At 40.3% G+C, this 17,562-nt stretch overlaps 1 protein-coding gene across 3 annotated transcripts in view; it reads right to left on the bottom strand.

Annotated features, from left to right (window-relative positions):
• Positions 1-17,562, bottom strand: part of PTPN4 (protein tyrosine phosphatase non-receptor type 4) — an 86,877-nt gene that overhangs the window by 27,208 nt on the left and 42,107 nt on the right. For 2 of the 3 annotated variants that reach the window (XM_081885597.1, XM_081885596.1), the window contains exons 8-15: positions 16,977-17,097; positions 16,359-16,446; positions 14,808-14,896; positions 11,655-11,718; positions 9,732-9,904; positions 8,361-8,429; positions 3,317-3,451; positions 824-982 (exon numbers count right to left, since the gene is read on the bottom strand). In XM_081885597.1, coding sequence (XP_081741723.1) covers positions 824-982; positions 3,317-3,451; positions 8,361-8,429; positions 9,732-9,904; positions 11,655-11,718; positions 14,808-14,896; positions 16,359-16,446; positions 16,977-17,097 — 898 coding nt within the window. The remainder of the gene's footprint in view (positions 1-823; positions 983-3,316; positions 3,452-8,360; positions 8,430-9,731; positions 9,905-11,654; positions 11,719-14,807; positions 14,897-16,358; positions 16,447-16,976; positions 17,098-17,562) is intronic. The other variant, XM_081885598.1, reaches the window with a different exon arrangement.

Raw genomic sequence — 17,562 nt, 5'->3', positions numbered from 1 at the left:
CCACTTTCATGAATAAAAAATTACAGATACTACACATACCTTTCAACTGACAAAAATCATTTGGAATGGCCACACAACTATTTGCACACATAGGGAATATGATTTTTAATGTGAACTAGGGCCGAATTAAACTCCCTTCCACTGGAGATGCCAGGAACTGAATGCAGGAACTTCTAACAAACTGACACTGGTTATGGCCAACTATATTGTCAAGAGTCAGGATGGACAATATTTATAAAAAATAGTAAGTATTACTCACTGCATGTTTAACATGTATATAGTGTAAGGAACACAAGGTTTCATGTACATTACTGAGATCCTTACAGCATGCCAGTTTAAGTCAGATTAGTATTATTCTTCCCATATTACTAATGGTGTAATATGTACTAATGGCAGCAGGTGTGTGTGTGTGCGCGTTGCAGCTAAGAGAATTGCTTGCCTAAGGCCACCTGACAGCCTAGGTGAAATATGAACAAGCAACTCCTGATTTGTAGCCAAGTCTTTGTCAACGTTGTTTATTTATATTATGCTTCTATTAAAATGCTACAATTGTGCTACATCAGTTTTCATTTGCAAAGCAATCACTAAAGAATGGGGCTGTCAACCTATAATAATTTAATAATAATAATAGCAATAATAATAGCAATAATAATAAAATTACTTATAGCCTGCCCTCCCCGGCGAGGACCGGGCTCAGGGCAGCTAACATCAAAACACACAATACATTAAAAACACATAATGTAGATTATTTTAAGGTGTAGCCTTTAAAAGCCATTTTTTGTTGTTCTGCTATAAAATAAAGCATTATAAAAACTACGCTTACGGTGATGATTCCAGAATGATACTGTTGGCTTGGGTGGAAGAAGGAGATCGGTGATTTGCAAAAACCTCACTTGGCGAAGGATGAACCACATGGTCTACTAGATGCCCAACTGAAGACGGCCGTAAACGGTTTCCCTCTTGAGTAAATGCAGAGTTGCGACTAATCAGGAAAAGAACACTTTGTTCAATAATTGCAGGTATGCTTGTCAAGACTTAGATGATTTATGATTTTTTTAAAAAATGCTTCTAAAACTTATCTATTCCTCTAATTTCTTGTGTTTTGGACACAGCACCCCTGGCAGGAACATCCCCCAAATCAAACTTGTTTAGAAGACATTATCACTGGCAGAAGGGAGATGAGGAAAGAGGTGATTTTTACCCATTCCCCCAGCAGCCCTGTGTGTCCTCCAAAAATCTGATCCCAAGGGTTGGGTAACCCTTCTAAACAGTGGGTGGGAGGCTGCAGGGGATGAAAAAAATCAGCGACAGTTGCTCCCCCCATTTTGTCAGCATGACCCCCCACTAGAGGATCTAAAGCTTTCTGTAGACAGAAAAAATCCTTCCATTCCACGAAGGCCAGGTTTGGATGAAAGCCACTGCCTGTAATCCTAAATGCATGAATTAAACAGTTTCCTTTGATTTAGATGGAATATATTCCCCATTAGTGTTTACTAGCAAAGCACCATAGAAATATTACACCGATTATAGATTTCCATGGAAGAAAACATATGCATCAACAAATAAACCACCATCACAAATCCTGACTATTACCACTGTTGCTCCAACAAGTCAACTTTAGTGTGTAGTAAGTGTAACTGTACAGTTTTTTAAAACTTTGTATATTTGTCTATTAAGAAGTTCACAAATATCAACATAAAGGCTTCTAATAAAAAATCATTGGGTTGAATCCAGTGCTAGTCCTATATAGAATAGACCTATTGAAATTCATGTACCCAAGTTAGTTATCATCACTTTATTTCTATACCACTTTTTGGTCAAGGCCCCCGAAACACTGAACAGATTAGTACTAAAGAACACACAATAAAACTACAGCAAATACAAATACAAAAGTTTAATAAAATAAACCAGAAAAAAATATGAAGTAACCCAGGCACACCATGAATCACACTTTCTACAGTCATGAGCTGCATTTGCGTCCTCCCCATAGACACAGCTGCCCTTCACAAACAACTGCTTACACAGTTGCTTCCTCCTTAGAAACAGCAACAGCCAAAGCAAAGTTCTTACAGTTGCTCTCCAGGGCAGGGCTAACTGGCTCAGATTCCTGACTCCTCAACAGGCAGCAGTTCTTCAGGTGCAGGAACAGGAGCAAGGATAAAATTGGCATGTACCTTCAAGCCACCAATGGTCCTATTATTGCTATCTGCTGCCTCTCAACCCACAGCAGCCTCCAAATAAATGGGCGTCTGCCTGGAAACAGCAACAGGGTGGGGCTACCTGGCTCAAACCTTCAGGTCAATTAACTTCAATGGGTCTACTCAGAGCAGGACTAGCATTGGATACAGTACCCTGCCTTCTCTTCCTGTAGGAAGATCCAGATATCCAGCAATCCAGATATAAATGGAGGCAAAAGGCCAGTATACGTCAGGAAAAAATGTTATTTCCTCTTCTGACACAACCTGACTTTCCACCTATGTGGAAAGGTCCCCACTGTGGTTTAGTTTTTTTTATAAAAGAAGTCATATGTACACACACACAGCACTTAACTCAGAAACATGACTTTCCTCTCATTTGGGTCACATTAGATTTCCTACACACACATTCAAGTTGTAGAGAGCTAGCGATTTCATTGCAACAGTAACACAGACTGCTGTAAACCATAGGGTTGGGCTATGTGAATGGCTGGTCACACATCCCTCTCCTTCGGCACAGCCACAAGAAGGAGATAGCAAGAATCCACCTCCCGATTTAAACAAGTAACAATTTGTGTTACATCCGAAATGCAAATTACAGTGCATTTGATATACGGTTTATGAAATTAGCAAGGATCAGAAACAAAGCTTAAACTAACCATAGTCTGTGATGTGGAAATGAATGTTTCCAATCCCTTCCTCATGGCAATGAGGAAGAAGGAGAGACAGGCATGCTAGTTCAAGGCTCACTCAGGCCATTCAATAGCTATAAGCTATGGTTTAGAACCAGGCCTGTTTTTCTGATGCAATGAAAATAGTGTCTGGGTGAAGGTGGAACCAGTGCAGGGCTCAATCTGGGAGCACATCCTGAAACTCACAACTGCTTTTCCTTCAATATAATTTAATTTGTTTGTTTTTCTTTATATGTGATTATTATAACATACACTTTGGTCTATCTGCCTCTGTGTTGCCTCACAATTTCTTTTTAAATGCTTAGTATGGAAAGAACTCTGGTTCAACACACATCCCTCCCAAAAAACGGATCTCAAGTACTTTCCCTTCCTTAATAAAATAAAAATAAGAGGTAACTAGTGGCTCAGGGACTATTCAATTTTACTTACTGATTAGGGGTTCCAGGTGGAGAGCGGGATGGTAAACTTTGAGTTTCTAACCTGTCATCAGACATTGAATTCCTGCTGACAACCTCCCAGTCCATCCCGCTTATCAATCTGCGAGCCAGAGGTTTACTTGGGGATCTAAAACAATACAAAAATTACCAATATGTATCTGGAAGTTCTTTGAAGAAATTAATTGGGAATTGAAGTGAACAAGAAAATAGCATTAGCTTTCCCCTATACAGGGGCTGATACACTGACTTGTTATTTAAATATTTCTTCCAAATAGTGAAAGGGGTTTCAGAGCACCTAAAGAAACGTGATGCAGAACACTAAATTCATGAATATAAACAACCAAATCACAGCTTGTACTGTGGCAAAAACACAGTGTACAATAATAATTAGAGCCAACAGCAATTAATAAAAGGCAGCAAAAAAACATCCATGCACTGAAGCAGTGCAAGATTGTTTTAAATTTTGGGCTGTAAATTCAGTTGAAAAGCCTAGATAATTAAAAGGTCTTCACTTGACACTGGAAAAAGACCATAAAGGAAGTAGACAAACCTTTCTGGAAAGGCTATTCTATAGCCAGTTCACTACCAATAAGGCCCTCTCTTTGGCAGTCACCTGCCCCACTTCACTTCACAGACACTTGGAGCAGGGCCCACAAGGAGGGTATTAAGGTTCCAGTATTGCCCTCTTTCCCGGCTGCTTTTTTGCTTTTCCTCAAAAACTGCAATCAGATTTTGTTACACAGAACTACTATGTTTTATGCAACTATGTGTACTAGACCCTAGTTTCTGACATTAAACTAAACAGCTGCATTAAAGTACTTTACTTATCAAAAGAGAAACACAACCAGGCTAATGAAACAAACAACCATCTTTACAGCAAACCGTGTGAGAGACGAGAGAGAGAGGGGGGGGGGACATCTATATGAAATAGGCAAGACTTCTCTGCGACTTAGCCAGATGATTTCTAGATTAAAATGAACAAAATAATTTGCAAATATAACGATTCTAACTGCAAGATGCAACAAACTTTTCACAGGCTTTTAAAGAAAAACTATTGGGAACAGAATTAAAAAGGTGTATGATAGACAACTTTAGCAAATACTTTGCCAACTGTATCTATTGTAGTCTAGAAAAGAATTAATCCTGTAAGGATTAATAAGACTTTATAAGAATGCAAACATCCAAATGCTGGTGGCTTTAGACGTGTTGCATTTAAAAGGGATTTCTGTAGGTTGAATGAGCTTGAATTCTCTTTCTAGGAACATTGCAACTCCTAGAAACACTCACCTTAATTACCAAGTGAAAAGTTGTATTTGTAGTAGTGCCCCTCAGCAGCCAACACAGCAGAAACATTTAACTGTCAAACTGTATTTTGAACATTTGATTATTAACTGTTTTAACCTTGGAGACCCACCCACTTACGCATGTTACCTAAGCTTCCTGTTCTTTGTGGCAATTCAAAGAAACGTTCACCACATTGCAGCAATACACTTCCCAGGGCTTCCTCTTCTAATAAGTGCCCATGTCAAAAAAAATACTAACTGCTTCATTTCTATGGTTTACTTTTAGGTAACTCAAAACATTGCAGAGATTTTAATTTCAATTCCATCTCACATTAACTAGGTTATGGGAAATTATCTAACAAGTACAGGGGGCAAAATAAATTTCCAAACAACTCGGGACACCAGTCTTGGCTTTGAAATTTCAACCGTATTTTAGAGGATTAATAGATTTAAGATAGAGATGCACTATTAGTGAAGAGGTACACTCAACTAAGAGTTAGCTTTGCTCACCAAGGGTTAAGATATGCTAAAAACATACTTCTTATGTGCCAGGTGGTGGTGTAGTTGCTCGAGAGCAAACAGGCAAGACTCCAACCTGTCTTTTCCAGGCTTCATTATTAGTGCAAACTATTTACAGTGAAGAGCGTTGCAAGTTCATGTCCGGCTCAGTCGCTAGCAGAATCTGGGAGTGGGCAGTCCTTGTACCTCCCCCAGCATAACAGTCGCATGACCCCAAGCCTTCTCCTCCCTTCCTTGCACCGAAACCTACTGCGCAGACTGGGCGCTGGCAAAGGGGTACTTCCCTCCTCTCCGGCTTGCTCAGCCTTGGCATTGAGGCTCTCCCTAGCATCCCCTGGTCCCACCACCTCCTCTCCACTGGAGGTGGGGCTTTCCCCCTCGCCAGACGAGGAGCTGCTTCGCAAGATCTTCGGAGGTTCCCTATAACACAACTGCCCTTCCCCCTCTCGCCTCTGACCTGATGGCAGTTCCCAGACATCCTGTATCGAAAGCCAGGGTGAAGAGGTGTGTCTTCAGAATGTACCTAAGGTTGTATATTGATGTTGCAAGACACATCTCCGTGGGCAGCTTCTACTACAAAGAATGCTCCCTCCTGGGACATCACCACCACCTGAGCTTCTGAGGGCTGTGGAACTACCAAGAGGCTCTCTTCTGCTGCTCTTAGCACCCAAGAGGAGATGGTCTTTCAGGTATTTAGGATTTTAATCGCTAATGTGAGTACCTTGGGCCCAGAAATTAATTGGCAACCAATGCAGTTATTCTAAAACAGGGGTTATGTGAGATGTAAATGGAACCACAGCCCGTAATCTAGCCACTGCATTTTGTACCAATGGAAATTTCTGATTTGTCTTCAAGGACACCCCCACATAAAGCACACTGCAATAATCCAATCTGGAAGTTACCCGAGCATTGAGTATGGTGGTTAAGGCATTTCTGCCTTTCAGCTGGTGGACCAGCTGAAGCTACAAAATGGCACTCCTGGCCACCCAAGCCTCCACTGACAGTGCTGAATCCAGGAGTACTCACAAACTGCAGGCCTGCTCCTTCCACGGGAGTACAACCGGTCCAGAATATGGCACCTCCCTAATTTCTAGATCTGAGAGCTTGGGATACACAACACTTTTATCTCTTCAGGATTCAGTTTCTTCTCCTTTATTCCTTTTTTTTTTTTTGCCCGATTCAGTCCAATACCTCCAAGCACCAGTCTAACATTTGCTTAAGCACCAAAAAGTTGCAAAGGTACAAAGAGAAGAATGCTTGAAAACTGAAGAAGCAAGTTCATGCTGTCATTCTGTTTACCATCTTAAACACTTTTAAGGAGTTAAATAATTATTCCCTGTGAACTGTTGTGTAAGCATGCTTTAGATGCATCCAAAGTTTGTGTGAAGATAACATTTAATAGTGCCTGCAGTTCACAGACTGGTGTCTGAGTGAAATGGGCCTTTGTTGCCATATCAGTTCCATTTTGTCCCTCAGCTTCTTTTTTGTCTGTTTACAGTTGCTAAGCAGGCAAGGTCTGTCAAACAAAATGAAAACAATCTAACCAAACTAGCCTCCACCCTCCACAGAAATGGAAAAGTATAATAATATCACTAATAATAGTAATTTATATGCTGCCCATCTGACTGGGTTGCTCCAGCCACTCTGGGCAGCTCCCAACAAAAAATAACCATTAAATGCCCTGGGTTATGAGCTGCTTGGACGTGCAAAAGCCAATTTCCCTTGCATCCTAATTAAACCTAATGGAATCAAGGCAACACCTTGCCACCCCCTGAGCCTTGAGTTCTTTTGTGACCTTCTACCTAGTACTAAAACACAGCATAAAGCACCTATTGCGCCCTTTTCAAGAAGTAGCCTTGACATCTCTAGTCCTTTTCTCCTTCTGGGAAACTTCTTTCAGCAGGAACCCAGGTTTTCTGTTTTCCAATCTTGTAGGCAGACACTATGCTCAACTTTAATTCAGTTCAATTCAATTCTTCATTTGCTGCCCATCTGACTCTGGGCAGCTCCCAACAAAATATTAAAAACACAATAAAACATAAAACGTCAAAATTTTCCCAATACAGGGCTGCCTTCAGATGTCTTCTAAAAATCAAATAGTTGTTTATTTCCTTGACATTGGATAGGAGAGAATTCCACAAGGCAAACACCACTACTAAGAAGGTCCTCTGCCTGGTTCCCTGTAACTTCTGACCCTCAGAGCTAGATTTCAGTGTCCAGGCTAAATGGTGGGGGTGGAGACGCTCCTCCAGGTACACAGAGCCAAAGCAGTTGAGGGCTTTAAAGATCAACAGAAACACTTAATGCGCTCGGAATCCTACAGGGAGCCAATGTAGATCTTTTTGGAAGCTCCCAATCTGCTGCCTGTTTCGATATCTCTGCATTCTGCCCAGTGATGTTGTTTGGGAAAACCCGCTTTCCGCAACTCTTGGATTTATTTCTGAGGATCCATTTCACCCTTCCTTCCCTTGCATCTCTCTCAAACTGAAGGACAAACTCTCACTCTTTTATGTGGTCTCTACTACCCCTTCACTCTCTCAGTGCTCTTGGATGTAGCTGCACTGCCTCAGCTTGTTGTTGCTCCCTGTTGTAGCTGGACCAAAGACTCCAAAGTTATCCAGTCTTGTTTCTATTGAACTGAAAATCGTGTTAGTTCTATGGAACTAACCACGGCCTGTCCTTCGGCTAGAACAATACTAGTGGCCACAGAGACATGAAATCCCCCTAGCACAAGACTAAATTTCCCATTCATCTGCTGTTCTCAAGGAGCTGACTACACCAAACACAGAAAATAGGTTCAGATGTGTGTAGAGACATGTGTTTACAGTTCCATTGTTTGATCCAGAAACCTAGCTGATCAGATTTTCAGACCATTCACACAGATTCAGTATAACGATGAATGCACAGACACCAAGGAAGGCCTATTACAACAAGCATAGCCTGTCTTCACAGTTGACATATTCAAAGTATGCGTAAAAAGGGAATTTGCATTAAGGGAATATGTATTATGATGATACAATATGAAAACATATTAATGTATTTCACTTTGGTACAGAATTAATTTGTAGTATGTTGCACCATACATTAAAATCTGCACAGTAATTTCTGCACAAAGCTATTGTAATTTGCTGATTTTGATTTTGAGGGAAGAAGAGAATTCAAAACAGGTAAAATAAGCTACTGTAACAATCCACAGACAATAGTACAGGATGCAAATAACTTGAAATTGCTTACCTGGCAAATACCCTGTCCTTATTTGCCTTTTCTTTACCATACTGTACAGACTGGACTTCTGTTCTCCCACTGAAATAAAATATTGAGATTGTCAAGAAAATAGTGGTGGAAGTGTGGGGAAAAATATTTTGCCTAAATATGAGCACACCGGTGCATCCAAGTCCAACAGTAAAATTACTAGACTAACAGTGAATGCATGTTAGACCTGATGAAACCAGGGGCTTTCCATATTCTAGGATACTTTTACTAATTGCCAAGCAATTCTTACCTATTATCAGATACTGATAATCAGCCACAAAATTTCTCCAAGTCTTTAAAATGTCAAATAGTAATACATTGTAATCAGGGATTAACAACAGAGATTTTTTGTCTGGTGAACACATAAAGATAAGAAAAGCTGTGCTTTATTAGGCCAAAGTTCCATCTAGTCCAGCATCCTGTTTTAACGGCGGCAATTAGTTGTACTAGTGTTTCCTGCTTTTGGGATTACCAGCAACTAATATTCAAAGGCAGAACACGGCCATCCTGGCTAGTTGTCATGAGCTTTGAGCTCATGCGGTCCCGTCCCCCCCATCACCTTGAGGCTTTTGCATCTGCTTCAGACTAATTACAACTTGTTACAACATCCAAACCCAGGGAAAAATTTGCATTTAGTCTTAATGCAAACAAGCCAAATTCAGAGCAGAATTTTGGAAGCTGACTTGCTTTCACTAATCCTAGTAAGATTAGCCACGGTTTAGGGCTGAGATGTATTCTTATACTGCAGTTAATTTAAAATGGAGGTGGAAGCTTCTGCTCTCCTCTTCAATGCTGTGCCAAAGGAAAGCAGGGAACCTGCAAGAATAGCATTATAGAAGATGTTGCTGTTTTCTCTAGTCGTTTTGTTTCTTCACAATCATGCCCTGTGTTCCTTTATTTTATTTTCCTTAGTTTCACTTTTCTCTCACTGTGCACCAGGAAATTTGTTTGACTGTCCTTTATAAAAGGAAAGGTGTGCCATCTGGGACACTTTCTACATGTTCGCCTCAATCTGTATGGAGTTGGTGCATTTCTATATCTGCCCCCAAATATTAATAGAACTTAGCATTTTAAGCCTTAAAATATATATATATGGGAGGCAGGGATATACTTCAAACAACAGTTTTATAGTGAAAAACACACATTTTCAAAGTAAAATTGGCACAGTGCAGTGTAAAGAAAGCTAACTTAACCAGATGCCTTTGCAGGCTGTAGAGCAACATAAAAATCTGGAGTATTAAATGTTTAAAAATCAACAGGCGCTTCATCTGATCTATCACTAAGTTATTCTTAACAATATGCTGATATCTCTCCCTCTTTTTACATAAAACATATAACATGGCCCAAACTTACCAGTACCGGTACTTTGAACCCAAAGTAAAGTAGTGTGCAAAAAAGTTCTTCTGAGGGGGCAGTGGTCTGTCTAGCCGGAAAAAAGTGTGGTGTTCTACACAAGCTTTCCATAAATTTTTACACGCTCGATAATTCACCATGTTGAATCCTAGTAACGTTTCTCTAGATTCATGCTGGGACAAAAAGATTTAAATTTAATAAAATTAGCCTTGCATTCTGCAATGTAGTTGAGGCTACAGTTCTTATGAAATGGTTCTCTTTCAAAAACACACACACAAATATTCCAGGAAAAAGGACCTTCTGGTTATCTAAGGAACACTGTAATTAGAGATCTATTCCTTCTCTCTCCTGGCTGTTAAATCAACTCCCAGTCATTAAAAAAAAACAACTCATGACAATATTCTTAACCATGGTGGTTCTCAAACTCTCTGTCTTAAATAAAGCTTTTTCATATTGGTTTATTTGCTATAGAACACCTGCATGTCTGTCATAAAAATCCTGTGTTCGAGGACACATATTCAGTTCATATACGACACTGGCCAAATCTGTTGAATTTACCTTCTTCCTTAAGTTACTCATTACAGGAGATCATTAGTAGTGTTAGGAAATCCACATTTGAGAGAAATATGTCCACTATTGCTGATATTTGGCTTCCAAATGAACAAAAGGGTTTCCCACCAGTTTGACAAAACCTATAATATGCAACCAGGACATGCCAGGCTCCTTCATTGCCCCTTCTCTTTTTAAAACCTTGTGGACAATCCCCATCTTTGCCTTTCTTCTCTTGCACTTTCTTATACTCCACACCTTGTCTCAACTTCCCCTCCAAAAACCTGGATTGCATTCCTCTGTGTCCCATGCTCCACATTCAAGAGTTCCCCCATCTATTCTGGCATTTTTCTATATAAAATTAGCTTGTTGGGTAGTCACACAGTGTGTGCATCTTCTCCCTAACATTTGCATCCGTCTGTATCTTGTGATTAACTTACGGCATGACAAAATGTGTAGAGTTGCAATGAGATTACGATGCTCTACACTACAGTTTTTCAATCTTTATAGCAGTCCTGCCAAACTTCGCTCCAGCCCTTTCACACTGACTCTGTGGTAAGTGGATTGCAAGGTAGAAAGCAGCAGCACAGTCTATGTTTCTTAAGGAATCAATACTCTCTGTGCTTCAATCTCACCCCCAGGGCTAAGGCAGGATTGGCTGATGCACACTAACCCAGAATATTCTACCTGCTCAGCTCCAGAAAAGTAAATAAAGCTGAATTTAGACATTGGCTACTGCTCTTTGTGCTTGCTAACTCTCTTACATCATGTAGTTTATTCTTTCATGGTTGCACCTTATTTGCCAAGGGCAACCTGTTAAGCCACTCACTGAAGGGGTGGGAAGCTGTTTTACTTGACTGGCAGCTAAGAACCAGAGTTTTGCCTTTCTCATAGCAAAGAATGATGGTAGGAACCTGTTTGTTATTGGCAACTGAATCGCACTTGCAAATCGATGGAGGTGAGCAGACAAGAAACTCATAGCATTGCTGTCTTAATGCAGCCTTCAATCCCTGCTTCCTTTCCCCTTTACCCACCAGATGCAGACAAAGACAAAGACACGTGAGGATCTGTACTCATGCAACCTTATATTAAGAACTTTTAAGAAAGAGAATTTGCACCTCCCATTTTCAGTCTGCAAAAGTGACTATCAGTCAGACTACAGCTCTAACTTTAAAATATCTAATATACTATTTCATAAAATAGGGACCATTTAAACTGTAGTATCTGCCACTAGATAATTCTATAATGAACAACACACTACTGAAGTAGTGTTATCATGTATGAAGCTCCAAAGACGTAACTTGCATGAAACCATCTCTGACAACAGTGAAGCACTTTGCAACTTCAGATAAAAATGTTAATATCAGTACTCACCAATTCTTTTCTAAGCTGAATAAAAAACTGCTTGCACTTAAAAGAAATTTTAACAATCTTCAACCTAAGTGAAATAAAAAATCAAAATGATGTAATATTTCTTTGAAAAAGCACGAAAGGTATCTACCAAAAGGGATCTGGACAGGTTATGACAAACATATTTGTTGCCCAATGCCACTATGATCCATGGGAGAGGGTAAAGATCAGTTCTGCTCATGATGAAGTTCCCCAAAACAGCCACCAGAAAGGCAAAACAATCAGAAAGTGATATTCCTTGAACATCAATGATCCCAATATATGATTGCTACAATTTATGAAGTGAATGAAGTGGAGGGAGGTTCAAACTCACTAGAGCCTGGTTGGGGAGGAATGGGTAATTAATCTCAGCAAATGGCCAAAGGATATTTCCCTTATCCTTTGTAAAACATAGCAACCTTAGCTTTTGAGTATTTGTTTCATAAAAATCGAATAAAATGCTGCAAAACTAGCTCCTGTCTGGTTTTTATCAGAATGAGGGTGATTTCAGCCATGCAAGCAAGAGTAATATTCTTTCTCCTCCAGCACATGATTTGCATATGATAAGATCACATACAAGAATCCTCATCAGAATGCAACTTCTGGAAGAGGTTCAAGGAATTGATTAAGCACTGCCAGTACTGAAATTGTGATGCACCTGTAAGACAATTGGCACTTTCCACACACAGTTAGGAGAGTTGTCTGTAAGCAAGATGACAATATTGGTTGTTACTGCTGCGACATTACTTTTAACATATTTATTGTGCTGCTGTTGTCAAGGAAGGATAAGATACTGATGAGCATGGATGATGAAAGTGGTGTGGCTGCAATCAAGCAGGCAGGATTATAGAATCAAGTTGTTCAATTAAAGCAAGTCTCTGTGTAGTATGCATTCCTTATTATAAGCACATTTGCTGTGCTATTAATGAATGACAACACATCAAAGTATCAAATTATTGTTGGGATCCAGAGTTGTTCTTACTACATGTGTGGCCAACAAGACAGCTTAGATAGCATCACACCTATCCATATATTGACTCCCTTGTAAAATTGTATCACTTCCCAGGGACATCAAATAAAATAAGTAGGCCAAACCAATCCACCCTGAAGGACTGTTCTAACCTCCCAAGGAGAAGCTATATTCCCACACTGCTCTGTGAATAACCAAGTCATGAAAATCTTTAGTATGATTTGTTTCCGTCACAGAATCAGCTGGAAGCGTTGGAACCACGTGGGACATCTTGTCCAACCCCCTGCAATGCAGGAATCTTTTGTCCAACATGGAGCTCAAGCCCACAACTCTGGGATTAAGAGTCTCAGATTCTACTAACTGAGCTATCCCCCACACTGCCTAGGGTTGCCATACATCCGGACATACCCAGAATACTGCTATCAAAAGCAGTGTTTGGGGTGAAAATAATCCAGATGCACAGCAATGCATGTTGGCAGTGTCGTTTTGGGTGATTTTACTTAAAAAGAAGAAGAAAGAAAGCTCAACAACTTTTGTCCAACCCTAACACTGCCCTGAAATATTATCTGAAAGGTTAGGAGAAAACCTAAAGCGCATGTGTGTGGGGAGGGGGGAACGGGAAGGAGGAGAGAGAGGCACATTCTCTTATGCTTGCCACAAAAATTCTAAGCTGAAGTGAAAATTGAAGCATTTATTACTTTGAAACACATTTTTCTTTGGCTCCATCCTGTATTTGCTCTAGCTCCACTCACTGCCAGTAAGCAGCCCCCAGTAATTACAATCTTCCCCCCAAATCCTCCTTTTCTGTGAACCTTTGGCTCAACAAACCCCTTAGGCCTTGAAAACCAACTTAAGTATGCGCAACTGCTCTGACTGCATAGGTCTTCTCCTTATCAAATTCTAGATTGTAATCTCCTTGGTACCTAGGCTCTGCTTTTTGTCACACTGTAAAAGTATCAGTGCTGCTAAATAAACACCGTTCATGATAAACCTCACCCCATTTGAATTATTTCATCAGCAAAACATATGCAGTCTTAAATAGGATTCCATGCATGGGTGTAACTGTAACTTTGTATGCTAATGAGAACTTCAGACAAGTGCTTCCCAGCCTCTGTTGGTTGAGCAAGTAAGTTTCTGCAGGGAATACATGTTACTTTCCCCGTCTAACTAAAAAAAAATATGAGTTTGTGGCATGTAAGTAAGAAAGCACCATAAAATTAGATACATCACTGTGGTTCACACACAAGACACTGTCAGTCTAATATTCAAATGCCATAGTTAAAATCAATTGAAGAAGACAAAGTTTTGCAAGATTCAGGGCTTTTGAAATAGGACTGCATGGTAAACAGTGTTCTTTCACCTGTGAAAGTTGGCCTCTGGAGTGGGATACATAAACGTAAGAATCAGACCCTGAGCATTTACTGGTTCCTAATTCTTTTCTGTTCAGTAGTTAGGAGCCTGTTGTTTTATTATATTTTTATGGAACTTTAATGTACCTGATCTTACATTGTGACTGTCTTTCTGAAAGATGGTATGCAGATTTTCAAATTTATACATATAGATCCACCTCAGCAGATGTTATCTGGGTTTCCTCAACATCAGAGGTACATTAGGTGACTCTTGGACAGAGAGCTGCTGATTTCCACCATTCAGGAGTGAATTTTTTTGGGGGGGCAGCAAGAAGGAGTGGTGGAAAAGCCCTGCTACATGAACAGAACCCTGCCCACAGCTCTTTGGACCCAAGTATTTAATGCAGTCTTTTTACTGTCATCCCTACATCCTATACAGAATACACTGAATAATAAATTGGATGAGAACTTGTCTATTCTAGACGGTGCATGTATAGTAAGGTATTCCCCTTTCACTCCTGCTATACTGAATCGTAACTCTGGAAGTGTGATAAAGGATAATCCAAAATATTCTAGCTGAATAAAAATTAAGTGCACTAAATTTTCCATTACAATCATTACATTACAATTATGCGGCAAACTTTGTAGGGATATTTTCAAAAGCTAATTGCCACACAAGAGACACCACTGGACATATCAAAGGCTACATTTTAGAGTGACTAATTTAGAGTTGATGTACACTTAGCAATTTATGAAGAAGTTATTTAGATTTAAGAAAGTGTGTGGCAAACAAAATGTTTCCCTTAAACACATCCTTACCATGGAAAGGTGTTAATTCGTACCCTGTTCTTATAAATTAGTATGCCTCCCGACATTACTCCAATCATAATTTCATTGTTACTTTGATCCTATAAAAAAAGAACAGGAAAAAAATGAATGCTTATGTGTCTTCTGTTCTCTCATATCGCCCTCTTGCAGATCTTATTGCCCGAAAACATGCAAGATGAAGTTCTAGAATGTTTACAGGAAGGAAACATTGTTGCCTCAACAATCACTTCCTGTCTCTTTACTTTGCTTCACCTTGCATCCTGATCGAAGGATCATCAACATCCTTGAGGCCCTTCCACAATCCCTCCTCAGTACAGAAACTCAACTATACAACAGAGCAACAAAGGGAGAGACTAGACAGACTTTGGCAATGGCTAGAATGGATAAGAAATAATTGTTAATCAAAAGGGGACTCTTCGGTGTAGCAGACACCCATGTGAAGATTTCTCATGACCCTATTTCAGTACCCCAGCCTTGACAAGCAATCTTATGCAACAAAGCAGCTTGAATTAAGAACCTCAGCACTCTGTGGGTGGTTGAGGGACAAGAACTAATGGCAACAGAGGTGTGGAGTCTCAGGGACAGAGAAAGAAGGGCTGAGTAAAATGAGACATGGGCTCTGCTGTGAAAGGCTAGCTCCATGAGGCCTCCTCTCCCTTCAGCTGTCCCCTGCAGGCAGCCATCCCATCAGACTGCCTCAGTGGGAGAGACAGGAAGCGGAAGGCTCATTCCATTCACTCTGCTGAGGTCCGGCAACATCAGGCACCTTCTGCACCTGAATTCTGCCAGCTGGTTAGTATAGGAAGAACTCTTTAGAAACTGGTGCCTAAATTTTGCTTTTGGTTTTCGTCTTCCCTCCCTGTCCCTTTCCCCTATACAGATTGTATGCCCAGGGACCGACTTGTTTTGACTGTATGTAAGCAGCTCTGAACAGCAGGGTACAAATGCTTGAAATACATTTTTAAATAAAAAAAACTTAGAAGGGAAGGGGAAATGAGTCTAATTAATTAGGGCTAAGACGGCTGGATGGTGCCTTGTACGCCACTTTCTGGCAGGTCTTGCAGCCAAGCTAGTGCCTTTTGTATTGCTCTGCTTTTCCTTTGGACCACATCAGTGAGGCCAAGAGTCTTGTCGTGTGGGCAGCCCAGACCTCCATAGACACTGCCCAGGCTTGCACCCCAGAGAGCTCACTTCGGTGCTGCTAACACAGCAAAAAGAACATGGAAGGCAGCATTTATGAGTTACTGGTCTCTGCAGCCATAGCAGGTGCTGTGATGCTCCAGCGGTTTGACTTCACCCCGGGAGCCACACCCCATTGTCACTCAAGACATACAGATACCACCCCCATCAACAACATTAAATAGAGAACTATATATTATTTTCAAAGTAACGTTATGGAAATCAGATTTACTTTAATTTTGTTGAATATTATGATACATTTTAAAAATTAATTTCTAAAAAGAGAACTATTGACCATTCAGACAATGCTATGTTTTGTTTTGGGTTTATTTGCGTGATTAATACTAATCAATTGACGCTTACCCTTGCATAGTGCAATTCAACTCCATAGAGTTCTAAGGTCCGGGCTGTGCTGAGATAACTAAATTCTGCTTCAGCAGGAGACAGACCTCTGTAATGACAATATAAGAACATAAAATAGCTCAAAATATATTTAAAGTAACCTGAGGGTCCTTATTTAAAAACTTTTTTTACTGGAGCCCAAAGAGAAAGAGGGAGTTATATCAGCTTTAGGGCAATTAGCAGTTTAACTGCCCCTGCTTCCTTGCCTGGTTTTTCTCTCGCTAAAGAGGAGCAGTCCCACCATGCCTCCAAGCATATAGTTTTAACATTCAAAATACAATTATGATTGTAAAAGTGTATTTTCAGATGCATGTACTCTGAAAGCATGCATTCATTTTAAGTCTAAAACCTTAACAGTATTAGTGATCTTTCACCACTAGTTCTCTCTGTAGCAGTTACCTGATCTTGAATGAGTTATTTCTCCACAAAAGGATTAGATGAGACACACATGCAGTAACCTGGGGTTATAATGTAAGGAGCTACTTTTAATTTACACACAGAGAAGCAGCTCAGGGTAGATTAAATTAGTTACGCAGTTCTTCAGGCTGCAACCTTATTTCTTCTTTCTTTTATGCTTACATATGCTGCTGATGTAGCTTGGACACTTCTTTTTCAAACTCTTGAGGCTGGCCGGGGATAAAGGAATAGTCTGAGAGGTAGCCTGGGAAGTTCTCTGAAAGGTTGTAGTCTCCCAGTTCAGCTGAAAGTTAAGAGAAACCATTTAGCAACAGCCCCAATTCAGCACTTTGCAATCCATGCAGTGTAAGAAAGGTAAAAAAATTAAAAAATTAATCCACCAGCCTTTATTACATATGAAACAACTTCAGTCTAAAACTGTACAAAAGCACCTAATGTTGTTTCTATGAACTGAAAGCACTCTAGTTTCAAGACTAGAGAACTAAATAGTTCAAGAGAACTAAATAGCTACACAAGATTGACAAGAAGCATAACAACTAGGGGCTGCTGCCCCTGGTTGCTTTACTCTTCAACCCTACCTACCACCTCCTCTCACCAAAACCACCTTCTCCCCAAAACCACACGCATCCTTACTCCATACCACTACCCCCCTTATAGTTTGCCAAATCTCTCTACCCCCATCTTCCCCTTAGACTGGGATGAAGAAGCTTTTCTGGCCCAAAGGCCAGATCTTTGGCCTGCCAGGGAA

The sequence above is a fragment of the Podarcis melisellensis genome (assembly GCF_964234715.1).
Source record: "Podarcis melisellensis genome assembly, chromosome: 1".
Lineage (NCBI taxonomy): Eukaryota > Metazoa > Chordata > Lepidosauria > Squamata > Lacertidae > Podarcis > Podarcis melisellensis.
The sequence above is the reverse complement of the archived record's forward strand: the minus strand, read 5'-3'. Positions and strand labels throughout refer to the sequence as shown.